The 12,895-nt window shown below is 37.3% G+C and overlaps 1 protein-coding gene across 1 annotated transcript in view; it reads right to left on the bottom strand.

The window, feature by feature from the left end:
* Nucleotides 1–9,954: 9,954 nt before the first annotated feature.
* The window catches only part of LOC139130431 (lactadherin-like), a 29,398-nt gene continuing 26,457 nt past the window's right edge, over nt 9,955–12,895 (bottom strand). The window contains exon 7 of the mRNA XM_070696222.1: nt 9,955–10,303. Within this exon, the coding sequence (XP_070552323.1) occupies nt 10,157–10,303 (147 nt within the window). The 3' untranslated portion in view covers nt 9,955–10,156. The remainder of the gene's footprint in view (nt 10,304–12,895) is intronic.

Here is a 12,895-nt window from a genome sequence, read left to right as displayed (position 1 = left end):
TTAACAATGTAAAACTTTGTAAACTCTGTGCGAGGGGCTGAAGCCCTGCACTGGTGATCAAATAAAGTAAAGTATACATACATTCATACTGACAGATACTGATAGACATACTCATAGATATTGATTCACACATACCGACAGAGAAACATATATTAATGTAGTTTTCTCATCGACTTTATTTAGCGATTAAACATTCCTTTCCTTATTCGAATGAAATAGACTCCCATGTATTATAATTTGGTCTTTTTGGACAAGGCACTGTATAGGCCTCATTTTGCCACCCTTAGAGGGGGGGGGGACGTTAAAATATAGCAAGCCAGAAGTTGAGGAATTGAATACATTGCGAGTTTGTAAGGCAGGTATTTGAAAAAAATATAAGAACATTTTTGGAATGTCTCTCCCTCCTATTTCCAGAGGCGTTTGTTAATGCAGGTTTAAGATATCGGTGTTAGTTCCTCCAGATATAACATGTTGTTTACTGATTCAATTTATAGGCCATCTCCTTCTCGGCTGAAGTTGGCCTATTTCCATTGTTTCATACTGATATCTTGTAACAGCTGTTGATTCCAGAGCATGAATTAAACCGAGCAGGAGAATTGCTTGAAAAAATTCGCTGAAGTAAAGTCAAACATCATTTTCGTTTTTACCATTTTTGGGTTTAAAATAGCTTTGAAAGATTTTCTGCAATATTTGGTGACGGTAATTACACATGATATGTCCGGGTTGTTGATATTTCAATCTATATCGCCTTTCGTTGGACGATTTTACTGTGGCTGAACTTTGTTGTATATTTGCATGACATTTTCATGTCGTTTTATAGAGTTCGAAATTACGTCAAACAATCCTTCCATTCCTCCATAGATTTATCAAAACATGGCATATGGATATATAGATACATAAATAGATACATACTATAGATACATATGTAGATACATACATACATACATACATACATACATACATACATACATACATAGATCATATATACATATATCATACGTAGATCATACATACATATATCATACATACATACATACATACATACATACATACATACATACATACATACATACATACATACATACATACATACCTACCTACCTACCTACCTACCTACCTACCTACCTACCTACCTACCTACCTACATACATACATACATACATACATACATACATGTCGACAAAGCCTTTGTATATAAATTTGTATAGGATGATAATTGAATTAAAGTCCAAACTGTATGAATAGTACACGTACACAGGCTGTGTTGGCAAGCTAAATACTGTGCAGTTCAACATAGGGTATCTTTCCCTACCATGACAGCAAAACGTATTGTTTGAGGGGCTTCAACGAGAGAAAAGACTACATGCTCTCTAAAAGAAATTTGCAATATTGATGGTACTTCATCCGGCGAGCTGGTCATATTTACAAGTTGCAATTCTCTCTCTACCATTGGTTGTTTACTCGATACAGTGTAAAATATAACAAAAAATCTATATTTACAAGTAAAACGATACGAATGTAGAATGTCATGGTATCTTTTTCTGAATTCTAAATACACGAGATAGGTAACCAAATGTAACCTGAACTGATATTTTCTTAAGGAATGTTTACTTTTGATAACAAAACAGGGGGTCCGATGTGTTTAATCAAGTTAGTACACACAAATGGCTTATTAGCTTCCAGCTTAAATTTCAGTAAATAATTCTATTCCCATAATACCTACATATAGAAACTGTAAACATTTGAGCGATATCGTCTGGAAACATCATACAAATTTCATTTGTCCCAGTCAACATGAAACAAAATCAGTGACCATAGTAACAGAGTTAATTCTTTCGTTTTCCAAAATAGAAACACAAAACCAGATATGAACTGAAAATCCTCCAAAGTTTCAGTACATGTACTGCAACGAAATTTTAAATTCTTTGTAATTTGTGAAAACCAACATAACAAACAATATCGACCATGCCATTGCTTCAAGTATAAAACAGTCTATAGTATTAGGCATATAAATTAGTAAAACACGATTGGAACTAATTTGGGATAATTGGATTGTGAAGTAATGCCTCATAGATCTGTAAATGCTAGCTCATCTGCGTTTCCTTTTAACTTACACACTTGTTTTATGAGTAATTTGTAATATTGCAACATTCAGCTAAAGGGCACCTGAAAGTTTTGAGAAATTTCAAAAAATGAAGATACAACGCAACCCTACTTTATTTAGAATTCCTGTTGTTGGTTAAATATGTATCTTATTTGTTTGATTTTGTTTTTACTTTGTCACGTTTGTCGACTTTGCGGGATCTCATTCCTCTCATTCTTGGAGAGACAGAGGGCTGTTCGATGAGTACGGCTCTGGTATCGGACGGTGCCAAGCGCATCCTGATCAATAAGAGGTTCATTCGACAACAACGCACGCAGAGCACTCAGGCTGGAAAAAGCTTCGTATAATGGTATGTTGTTTGGGTTTTATAGTTCCATCATGTAATAAAGCTTTAGCGAGGCTGATTCGCTGTAAACCTAAAGTCTATTTGATCGTCAGAATTAAATGTGCTAAAAAGGCCGAACAATGGAAATCAGTCGAATGGCACATTCCACTCAATGTACCGACAGCTTAAACAATATTGGAGCTTGTTTTGACCTCTGCACAGACAAGGCGGAAAAAATCATATTCAGATTTTGTATGACAGGATGATAGATTGTGACGGCCTGTTTAGTCTAAGAGGAAGAACACGATTGGAACTAATTTTGGAGAGTATGACTTTTAATTGTTCAAATTTATCAAAAGTGTTAGTGCCCTATAGCTGAAAGTTTCAATATTACACATTACACATATTACAAGTATATAGCAAAACAAGAAAAGTAGATGAGCTTAAATTTGCGGATTTAACCAACAATTATACATTATCCTATTATGCAGAATACGTTCCAATCGTGATAAAGGCAGTTTTAGCTCGGACTGATGTAATAAAACCACCCCCAATAAGGTAGAATCTCTTTTTTGGCTTGTCAACAGCTTGCTATGGTTGATTTTGAAATCCGTGCTAAGAAAATTCTCTGTAGCACGTCGGTGATTGTTGAATTTATTGCAATTACCCTAAATTTGAGTACTTGTTCCTTTGGTCGAGACGTTTGCAAAGTGATCGTTGACTGTATTCGTGATCGTAAAATAAAGTATTTGTTCACGGTTTATCTTGACAAGAGTGTGAGCAAAGCGTCCCCTGAAAACCGTTTCTCCAGTTGAGGCCATATCGAACGGAAAGCAGCTTACAGCAACGCCTACAGGACCAGGCGAATTGGCAGGCCTACAAAAGTATGATGCTCAGTACGTTTCCCAGCTTCAGTCCGAGCGAACAGACTTTGAACTTGTAGCTGCGATGGAGAGAAGTTAACTAGCATGCATACTTAGCCTTGAACCATCTCCCCCCCCCCCCCCCCCCCCCCCGTGGCATTGCACATGGCTCGGAGACCGTGAAACCATATGGGAATGCACAGACAAGAATTCGGAGGAAAATTGTCTGAGTCTTGTGCTGGGAATATTTATCATGCTTGAACTTGCCAAAACTTAGCAAGAGATTTTCCATTATATCTGCGTCCGCATCCTTTCTGCAATTGGGGAGTTATCGACCGTTACTGCAAAATTATGTGCTTTTGCGTTGTTGCGGAATACGACCAACAGTTTTCAGCTGTAGATTATGTATTTGCATACAAACGTCCGTCCATGTTAGAATAAAGTGGGTCGATTTTCTCGAAGGAGAGTCGCACAATGAACTTGGTGATTTACTTATTTGTACGTGCAGCTCTTGTCTTTGATATTTATTCAGTGACATTGTAAAAACTTGCCTGGGTGGTGCCAATTCTAGTCCACAGGGATATGTACGGCTCGGGATGATGTTAAACTGTGCTGGAAGTCTACGATATACCAACGCATTGCTATTGTGGTACAGTCCTACATGTGCATCTTCCATACAAAGTCTGAAATACAGCGCCCTCGATGTGTAGTTCACTAATTACAATGAAGTGTCGCTACTTGAGGAAACGTATCCAGTCTATGCTAAAACGGAACTTTCCAGATTATCAGAGGAAAATGCTAGCAATCCTTCTCTCATCCGTGTATAGGAATAGATTACTTTTCCTCGGAACTGGAATACAGAGGAAAAGACGTTTAGTGTTGCTTGTAACCAGAGTCAACGGTGCACAATCAATAACTTCCGATGAACAAAATTTACCAACTATGACATTAAAAACGTATTACGGGAGAATCAACGATAAAATCACCGATAACAACAACAGGACGTCACAATTGAATCGACCCTGAAACTGCGATAACAGAACAAAATTTAGGTGTGCGTTGATAGAGAGCGCCGTCATACAAATGTTCATCGTTTATACGTCAGCTTCAGAAAAAATTGAGAGCGCTAGTGAGAAAGTGCAGCCTGGCTACTGAGTGACTCATCACATTTTCCGAAGGATGCCGATTTGATGTATTGTATGATTTTTTAAAGATCGGGAGCATTCCATTAGATTATAAAGAGATAAACCTGGCGAGTATACGCCCCTATTGTAAGGCATATTAAAGCAGGAGGTGAATGCTTGGGAACATCGTATTTGGGCTTGATATTTAAATACCAGATTGTTTCACCACTATTATTTACATGAAAAAAGACTGAAATAGTTACAGAAGATTTCTACAGCGTGATTACAGGGAAATTCGAATTTGAAATTGACTCTGCAAATCTCGAATTCCAAAGCTGTTATAATCAACAAATTTTAGTTTCAAGTATAAATTAATGCAGACCCTAATTGTTCTTCGGAATTTGCCAAAACGCCGTACATGTTCTTACAGGAGATACTACATAAATTATATGATCTCACATTTTGAAGAAACACAATCATTTAGGCTATGCTACGAAATTACACAGAGGAATAATTGGTCAGCTGTTTTCACTGTTCAGTTTTGTTCTCGACTTTTATATTTATATTAATTTTAAGACCTTTACCTTGAAAGATTCAATTTCGTTAAAGGGTGATACATCGATGATAGTACTTCAAATCATTCTAGCTGGAACAGACTTGACAAAACGTATCTTATCTTAGCCGGCTATTGAACCACTCTTTTTTGGGAGTGGAGATTTAGCCGAGTGGTTCTGTCTGTGGCCTCTCAGCTAGGCGACTGATGCCGTATGTTGTGGGTTCGAATCCGATTGAAAACTATCCGAATTTATATCTGTAGAAAGTGTACAGTTTTATCTGATTTTTTTGAAATGAGAATTAGGAAAATAATGTATATTTGCTCATTCTTTCATATTTAGTTAAACTCTTCATCTTTTAAAGAAAAAACGCGATGAGATCTGATAATGTTAATAATTAATTAAATAAAGATACTGTCGATAATTACTCTTGTCTATGGCAACACCAATGGGTCGGGAGATGAGGGCAGAGGGTCATAAGAGGATTTTGACTTTTTGACATGCGTGACCTTTGTTTATCATGATGTGGAAAAATCCTACGCCTAACCTGTGAACTCTTGTTCTCAATTTCTCGATTAAGATGTGCAAACAGTGGGTATCTCATCACAAATAAAGGTGTAATACGGTAAAGTATTGTTGATATACTCATAAAGAACGAAAAACTGTAATTCCCTATGCGTGAACATCCGATACCTTTCTGATGATTTATCTAGAGAAAAGCTCGTTGTATTTAAATCGTATAATTGAATTAATTATAAGTTAAACGTCTTCACAGAGCATAAAGTGCCACAGTGCGGGATATCATGTTTAGCTACTCTTTTTTTCCTGGGGATTTTAAGATTGACTGACGTTAGAAAAGAGACTAAAACTAAATTAAGGGTGGATGGAATGTTCTCCACATGTATTTGTAGTGTGAATTCGTTTTTAAGTGCGAACTATTCAGTCTGATATCGTGTTTTTTCCGTTTTGTTTAACTCAATTAATGTTAGTCATCACGAAGTTTATAGACTTGAAACCCCCAATTGTTCCAACCGTGCAAAAATACATTTATGATAGTTTGAGTTTATTACCAATATCGCCCGTACCTGGGTCGAATCTTCAAGAGTGTCTTTGTGCTGTGGCAGACACGGGACAAAGTCGAGCGTCTGACACAGCACTAATCCCAAGAATTTATTCCACCACGCGCTTCAGTAGGGAAATGTTATGTAAATAGCCTTCATTCATAAACTTATGAGTAGGCTACTATGTTTCCACGGAAGTCAATACAACGCCCTTGATATAACAGTGAACATAATGTGTAAGAACAAATAAAGGGTCCAAAAAACTCGCACGGGAAGAACTTTGTATGACACAATATGTTTTTGCATTCGTAAGTAGATATTCTAAAGTATCCTCTGCTTCAAAGCTCTCAAGATTTCGATTGTGCCCTACATCGATTGTCGTACGGAGGAGTGAGTGATGGCCATTTTGTTTGTTAACATCGAGTTGTCCTGTCAAAAGTTGTCGCGCCGTGACGTCTAAGTCACGCCACGCGGTACGCGCTCGCTGCTTGTTCGCTGGTGACCTGCAGTGCGACCCGTAATTTTTTTTCTGGAGGAAGTACCATACCTGGGCTAGTGACTATAAGTTTTGATATGGCCAAAAATATAACGTTTGTGGTCCTTGACATTCAGCAAATGTGATGGGCGACGCGGTTTTCTTCCAAACACGCCCCTCTCCCTTTTCCCCTAAAAAAAGCTGATTTGGCACTATTGATGCAACGGTTATTGTCTTTTATCACTGGCTGCATAATACTTCCATTTTCTGTTTAGTATTTTTGGATATGCAAACAGGGATATCAAGGATAGCTACAATGATGAGTATCTAACTCCAAAAGATATGACACTGAAATAAACTGGAAAGTTCCGTTTTAGCATAGCCTGGATACGTTTTCTCAAGTAACGATACTTCATTCTAATCAGTGAGCTATATATTCAGAGCGCCGTGCTTCAAACTTCATTCCAAGATTCACAAGTCGGACAGTACGACAATAGCAATGCGTTGGTATGTCGTAGACTTCCAGAAAAAAGTTTTAATAGCATACTTTTTCAGGATGTGCCATTGACCTGGCGTCTAAGAATAATCAATTATTAAAGAAAAAAGATGGGGACACCATGCTTGATTTTAGACAAATGTACGATGAAAAGTCAGTGTTTTTCATGAAAATCCCTTAAAATAGCTATATAAAACATTTCATGTCATATTCATGATATGTTACACAAAAGTAAAGTTTTGAACAGTAAAGACTCTTAAATTACATGAAAAATGAACTATCATGAATCAAGAGAGTAGGCTTATTGTGAATTCCTTGCTACATTTGGCAACCTGTGAAAAATGAGCATAGAGACCTACAAGACATATCTGTGCTCTCCCTGGCCTTTCGAAATTGTTAGTAAATTTACGAATTCGGTTCAAAAAATATTAGTAAGCACAAATTATGTAATGCGGAGCCCGCCAATTTTCAACAAGCACTTCCGGTACTCAATAAATGATTTAAAGGGGATAGAAATGATGAATGATTTCATTATAGACAAAGGAAAATCAAAAATTCCTTTCTAGTTTTTTGACGATGAACACTGATATTTTGATACGCATTTTCAAAAGATCCATTGAACAACACAGTGCATCATGGGTCATGAACGCTTGTAACATTGAAATTTCTTCTTTGTCTCAATAAAGTGTGCCATTTTGGTCAACCGGCCAATGAATGTTATTCAATTAATCGATCTTTATTACACAACATAACATTTTCAAGTATATTATGACACAAATCGTAAGTCCCTCTGTGTAGTCAGTGGTTGATGATTATATATATTAATATATGAAGTGATCATTAATATTATCAGTGTTTGCACAAGTTTAAGATGTTTGAAAATCTGTCCTCTTTTTTTCATATTTGGAAAGCTCTGTTACCTTGAAACTATGCATGTCATCCATAGGTACTAGGTGGTGCCTCTATAGCTGCAGTCATAATGCCATGTTCATCTCTAAAATTCTTGGCAGTCTGTGGTTTCGCACAGATTTTGTCTCATTATAACTGCAAATTTAAGTAGGCAAACCGGGAGACTGGTGATCCTGCTAATATTTTCTTAGAGACTGTTACATTTTTAAAATGCTGCAGATGATCGTCATTTATTTTTTGTCTGGATAAACGTTTTCGTCTTGGGACTGTGCACAGCATTGTCTCTGGATCATCAAAGAAAACTATCAGTATTCATAACATCAGCTGAGACAGTTTCTTGTAAAATATTTTGAAGGAAACCTATTAAAATTGGCAAGCTGACTGAAAAATTCAATCTGCAGATCGTCAAATGACAAATCTCTGACAACTAAGATTTCCAGCTAAGATTTCCGGCTCGCTTCCACCTCCATGTACACACAAACACTTTGCGGTACGTCGTTCAACCATGCGCGGTCCGGACTGTAGTTTGCCTGTCTTTCAGGCTGACTGTTCTTGATCTCTTCCCGGCAGTTTCATTGTTTCGTATTTTTTTCATATCAGTTGCCGTTTTTATGCCCAACTTTCTTTCCAAGCTCATGATTCTATCTATCTAAAACATTTGTAACTGCCCGCTTCCCTCGATCCGCTTCAACCGTCCATTCGGAAAGTTGACAGCATGTGAGTGTTTGGGTGTCTCGAAACTACCGTAATGCATGACACACCAGTATGAGAGTACACGACCCGGGGATCTTGAAACCTTTTCGCGCATGCTCATGTTATCACAGGTCAAAGTCCAAAGCTAGTTACAGCAAAAAACAGGATGGTTGAACAGTCTCATATACATTACGTTTACTTTTTTGTACGTGGCACACAAGTTTTGTAGATAACATTGTACATGAAAAGAACCGACTCATTTGAGTGTCTGGACTGAACACACAAGGGAATTGCTAAATTACTGAGTGTGTTGATAGTAGAGACTGAAGTTAATTAGTACAGCACTCTGGCTAACAAACCATAAAACAATGTAGGCTATACCTACTGAAGCCAATCTGTTGTTATAGACATACAAGGATAAACAGTGGAGTGGAGTGTTACATGATTAGTATTTTACTCAAATGAGTCGGTTCTTCTTATCTACAGTTTTATCAACAGAACTTGTGTGGGACATTCAAAACGTAAATGTAATGTATATGAGACTGTCCAACCATCCTGTTTTTTGCTGTATCACTGTGTGTTGATGCGCCAATGATAGGGGCAGAGAAGTTTTTGAGAGACGAGATATCACAGTATTTCCCCGGAATTCATAATCTTGACTGAAAGTCAGGCTTCAAAAATAAAAAAAATTGTTCGTAAATGGCCGATCGGTCATTTTTTTTTTTTCGTAAATTTCGTAAATTTTCATTTTTGTTCGTAATTTATGAACGTTACGAGCGACAGCGAGAGCACAGCATATATGACTTAGATGCTGCGTAAAAAAGTTTTACCATTTAATTTTCGTTGAAGTACCTCCCAAACCTTGGAATCGGAAAATGTAAATAATAAAAGGGAACCAAAATATTTTCAGGCCCCCTCATATGCAGGGCAAAGCTTTCAAACCTCACTCCATTACTATACCCCCAGTATTTTCCAGTCCCCACTGAATTCCTGCAGGCCCCAACCTGTATTTGTAAATGCAACCTTAGCTACCCAAACTTTTCCTTGTCCCTGAATGCTCTCATATTTTATGTCGGCAACATCGCGCATCGCGCCCTAGATGGAGAGCGACAGCCATTTTGTTTGTGTACTTTCACGTTTCAAATGTAGTTCAGAAACACTCTAAAACTGATCTTTCCGCAGACCTCGACGTTTACTGTGAAATATCACATCTGATGTTTAACGGTAAACGTCACCAGAATGGAGCGTTATGGGTATAGGTATATGATAGTATGTTAATTATCCATAGAAATTATAGTTCCATATAATGCATTATATGATTAAATGACGCGACTGCAGCCAGCTGTGATCATAACCAATCTCCCAAAGGTAATTTAATTGAACACATGTTACTACTGTGAAATTATAAGTGATTAATTACCAACTATAGGCTATAATATTATTATCCTTCACCAAATATACTCATAACGTTGTAGAGACAGCTTAGACGTATGCGTCAACTTAAGCTTCAGGCTGAGTGTTCTTCTTCATGGTCGTTGGTGTCGCTTTTCTTTTACCTCTTACATGCATATACTTCAACACGCATTGATATGTGTAGCTTCCATGACATCGGATAAAATCGAACGTACCGGGCCGTGACGGCATTCTCTCTGAAGTCATTGTAGACGATTGTATTCATATCATTGTTTCCAGGAAACACCTGGAAAATAGGGGTGTAAAAACTTTAATAAAAGTTAATGAAACAATCCGAATTAAGTACTGACAAAAGAGACGAAAGTTGGATGTCAACTCTCAGAGTTGTACACGTATCTACATGTATAGTTGTATCATTTATAAGGAAATTCTTCCGTTTTTGGTTTTGTCAATTTGATTGATTTATATATTCACCATGTCTTTATTGCATTGAGTTTGTCACAAATAATTATTCACATCTGGACTTGACGATACCTTATCATTGCCCAATGAGTCAGCAACAAACTTCCAATCATGTCCATCCTCACTGTATCCTAATTTGTATGACGTCACCCACTGGGGATGTGCGGTATCACCACGGCCCTTTGAAAAAAATAGAAAGTGCTTGGGAAATTACACATATCATTATACCTGTATATTCGTTGGGAAAAGATAGAGACGACAAAAATAACAGTCGCGCCCCACTGTCTGAGTTACCCTAAACAACGTATCAATACATTTAGGAATTAAATATTTATTCATCAAAACAGATGAGTCCAATTGACTAAAATAAATTATAACAAAATTCGATAATTTTGACATTTTACAATTTTTGTCGATGTGTCCATGATTATATCATATGATGAACTTCTTGCGCGTACTCAGTTGGCATCTACAGAAATGTTTCTCGTTAATTTACAATAAACGTATACGTAGGAAAAAGGCATATACTAGGACGGAACGCAACACTTACAGTATTGCACAGTGTACGCATATTGACTGGCTATGTGGGCAACAGCGTACGTCTGCACCCCGAAGGACTGGGGAGTCACCCCCTAAAGCAGACTGTTTCCCCAAGGCCGAGGGAAACAATCTGTTTTGGGGGTGACTTACTGGACCCGATATGCGACAGCGTCACAATACTTCTGTAAAGCATTCAATGCACCTTTGGTTATCATTTTCGTCCGTTTCGAGTCCTTTTTGGAAACCTGAGCATTCACTTCTTCAGAAAGTAGGATAAAACGAGAAATTTCTAGAATATCGTTTCGCTCGGCCGCAGACATTTTCTCCCCTTTTTTATTGCAATCATAACTTCAACGTGTACTTCAACATAGCAAATCGTCCCTTCAAATTCTTTTTGGGATGCTGGAAGGTGGAAAATCATACTTAAAGATATAGATAACAATAATTACAAAAAACTACCAAAAACGCTCGAAAACTTCCATGTTTTTGCAAGCTCTAAAATATCACCCGATTTTTTTGACATGTTTATCTAATTTATCAGCACGAGTAGCTGCATGTTTCCACCTTCCTACAATTAAATAAAATTAACTTACAAAGTATTATATTACCATGCCCTGTCCATCGCATTTTAATTGGTCGAGCTGAACCACGTGACTGACCACAAATATACAGTAATGGTTTGTTTACATGCTCGTGAACATGAATAATAATATTAACATTGTAACTTTACAGCAAAAACGTAAATTGTGATTTGTACACAAATCATAATCAATCACAAAACAAAATGAAGTACTTGTGAACCAAGTTTGGACACTTTTTCCAATTTGGAAAATTTTTACAGCGCGCGTGACAGTGAGTCGTGTATTGCACAAGTTCTTGGACTTCGTCGTCTTCAACGTGGGAAATTTTCATAAATTTCGTTGATAATATAATGAAAATAGCAGTCTCCGTCCTGACCATTAACGTTTATTTATGGGCAAGACGAGAGGAAAGCCAAAAAATTAACGAGCGAGGCTTGCCGAGCCCGTCACTGCCGCGATTAATTTTGGACTTCCTCTCGTCGGAGACCATAAATAAACGTCAATGGTCAGAGCGTCGCCGATTATTTCTACAATATAATATCTGTTGCTGACGTTTCATGCATCCTGCAATCTTCAGACAGTACTAGTAGTGAAAAGATTCTTAGCTCTACACTGTCATATGTTTAGGACGACGTAATCACCGGAGATCAGCGTAAAGATCGACCGGCTTATTGTAATTGCTGGGGCAAGTCTACATGCCCCTCGAAGGGTAACTGTCAAGTCAAAGGCGTGGTTTACAAGGCCAAGATATCAATGGGGACAACACGGAAAAGGTTTACATCGGCCTCACTGATAACACCTTCAAGGCGCGCTTCGCTAACCACGTGCAATCGTTCTGTAACGGCAGGAATAGTACAGAGTTGTCAAAGTTTATTTGGAATTTAAAAGATAAGGACCAAGTCTATAACGTCTCGTGGTCAATTATTGACCAAGCATCGAGTTACTCTAACATAAGCAAGCGATACAATCTTTGTATAACAGAATCGAAAAGCTGCACATGTACAATTCTCAAAAATCTGAGCTGTTACACAAACGCTCTGAGTTCGTTTCAAAATGTCGCCACCAAAACAAACATTATTTTTTAAATTTTAACGGCACCTACAAATACAATGGTACCTCCAAAAAATATAAATGATAATGTAGAGCTAAGAATCCTTTTACTTCTGTCTGAAGATCGCACGATGTATGAAACATAAGTAGCAGATATTATTGCTCTGTACTTGATATTTGTGTTTTATATATATATATATATATATATATATATATATATATATATATATATATATATGATCAAA

This window comes from Ptychodera flava, chromosome 4 (genome assembly GCF_041260155.1).
Source record: "Ptychodera flava strain L36383 chromosome 4, AS_Pfla_20210202, whole genome shotgun sequence".
NCBI classification, from domain to species: domain Eukaryota; kingdom Metazoa; phylum Hemichordata; class Enteropneusta; family Ptychoderidae; genus Ptychodera; species Ptychodera flava.
Note: the sequence above shows the minus strand (reverse complement) of the source record. Positions and strands in the feature narration are given on the sequence as shown.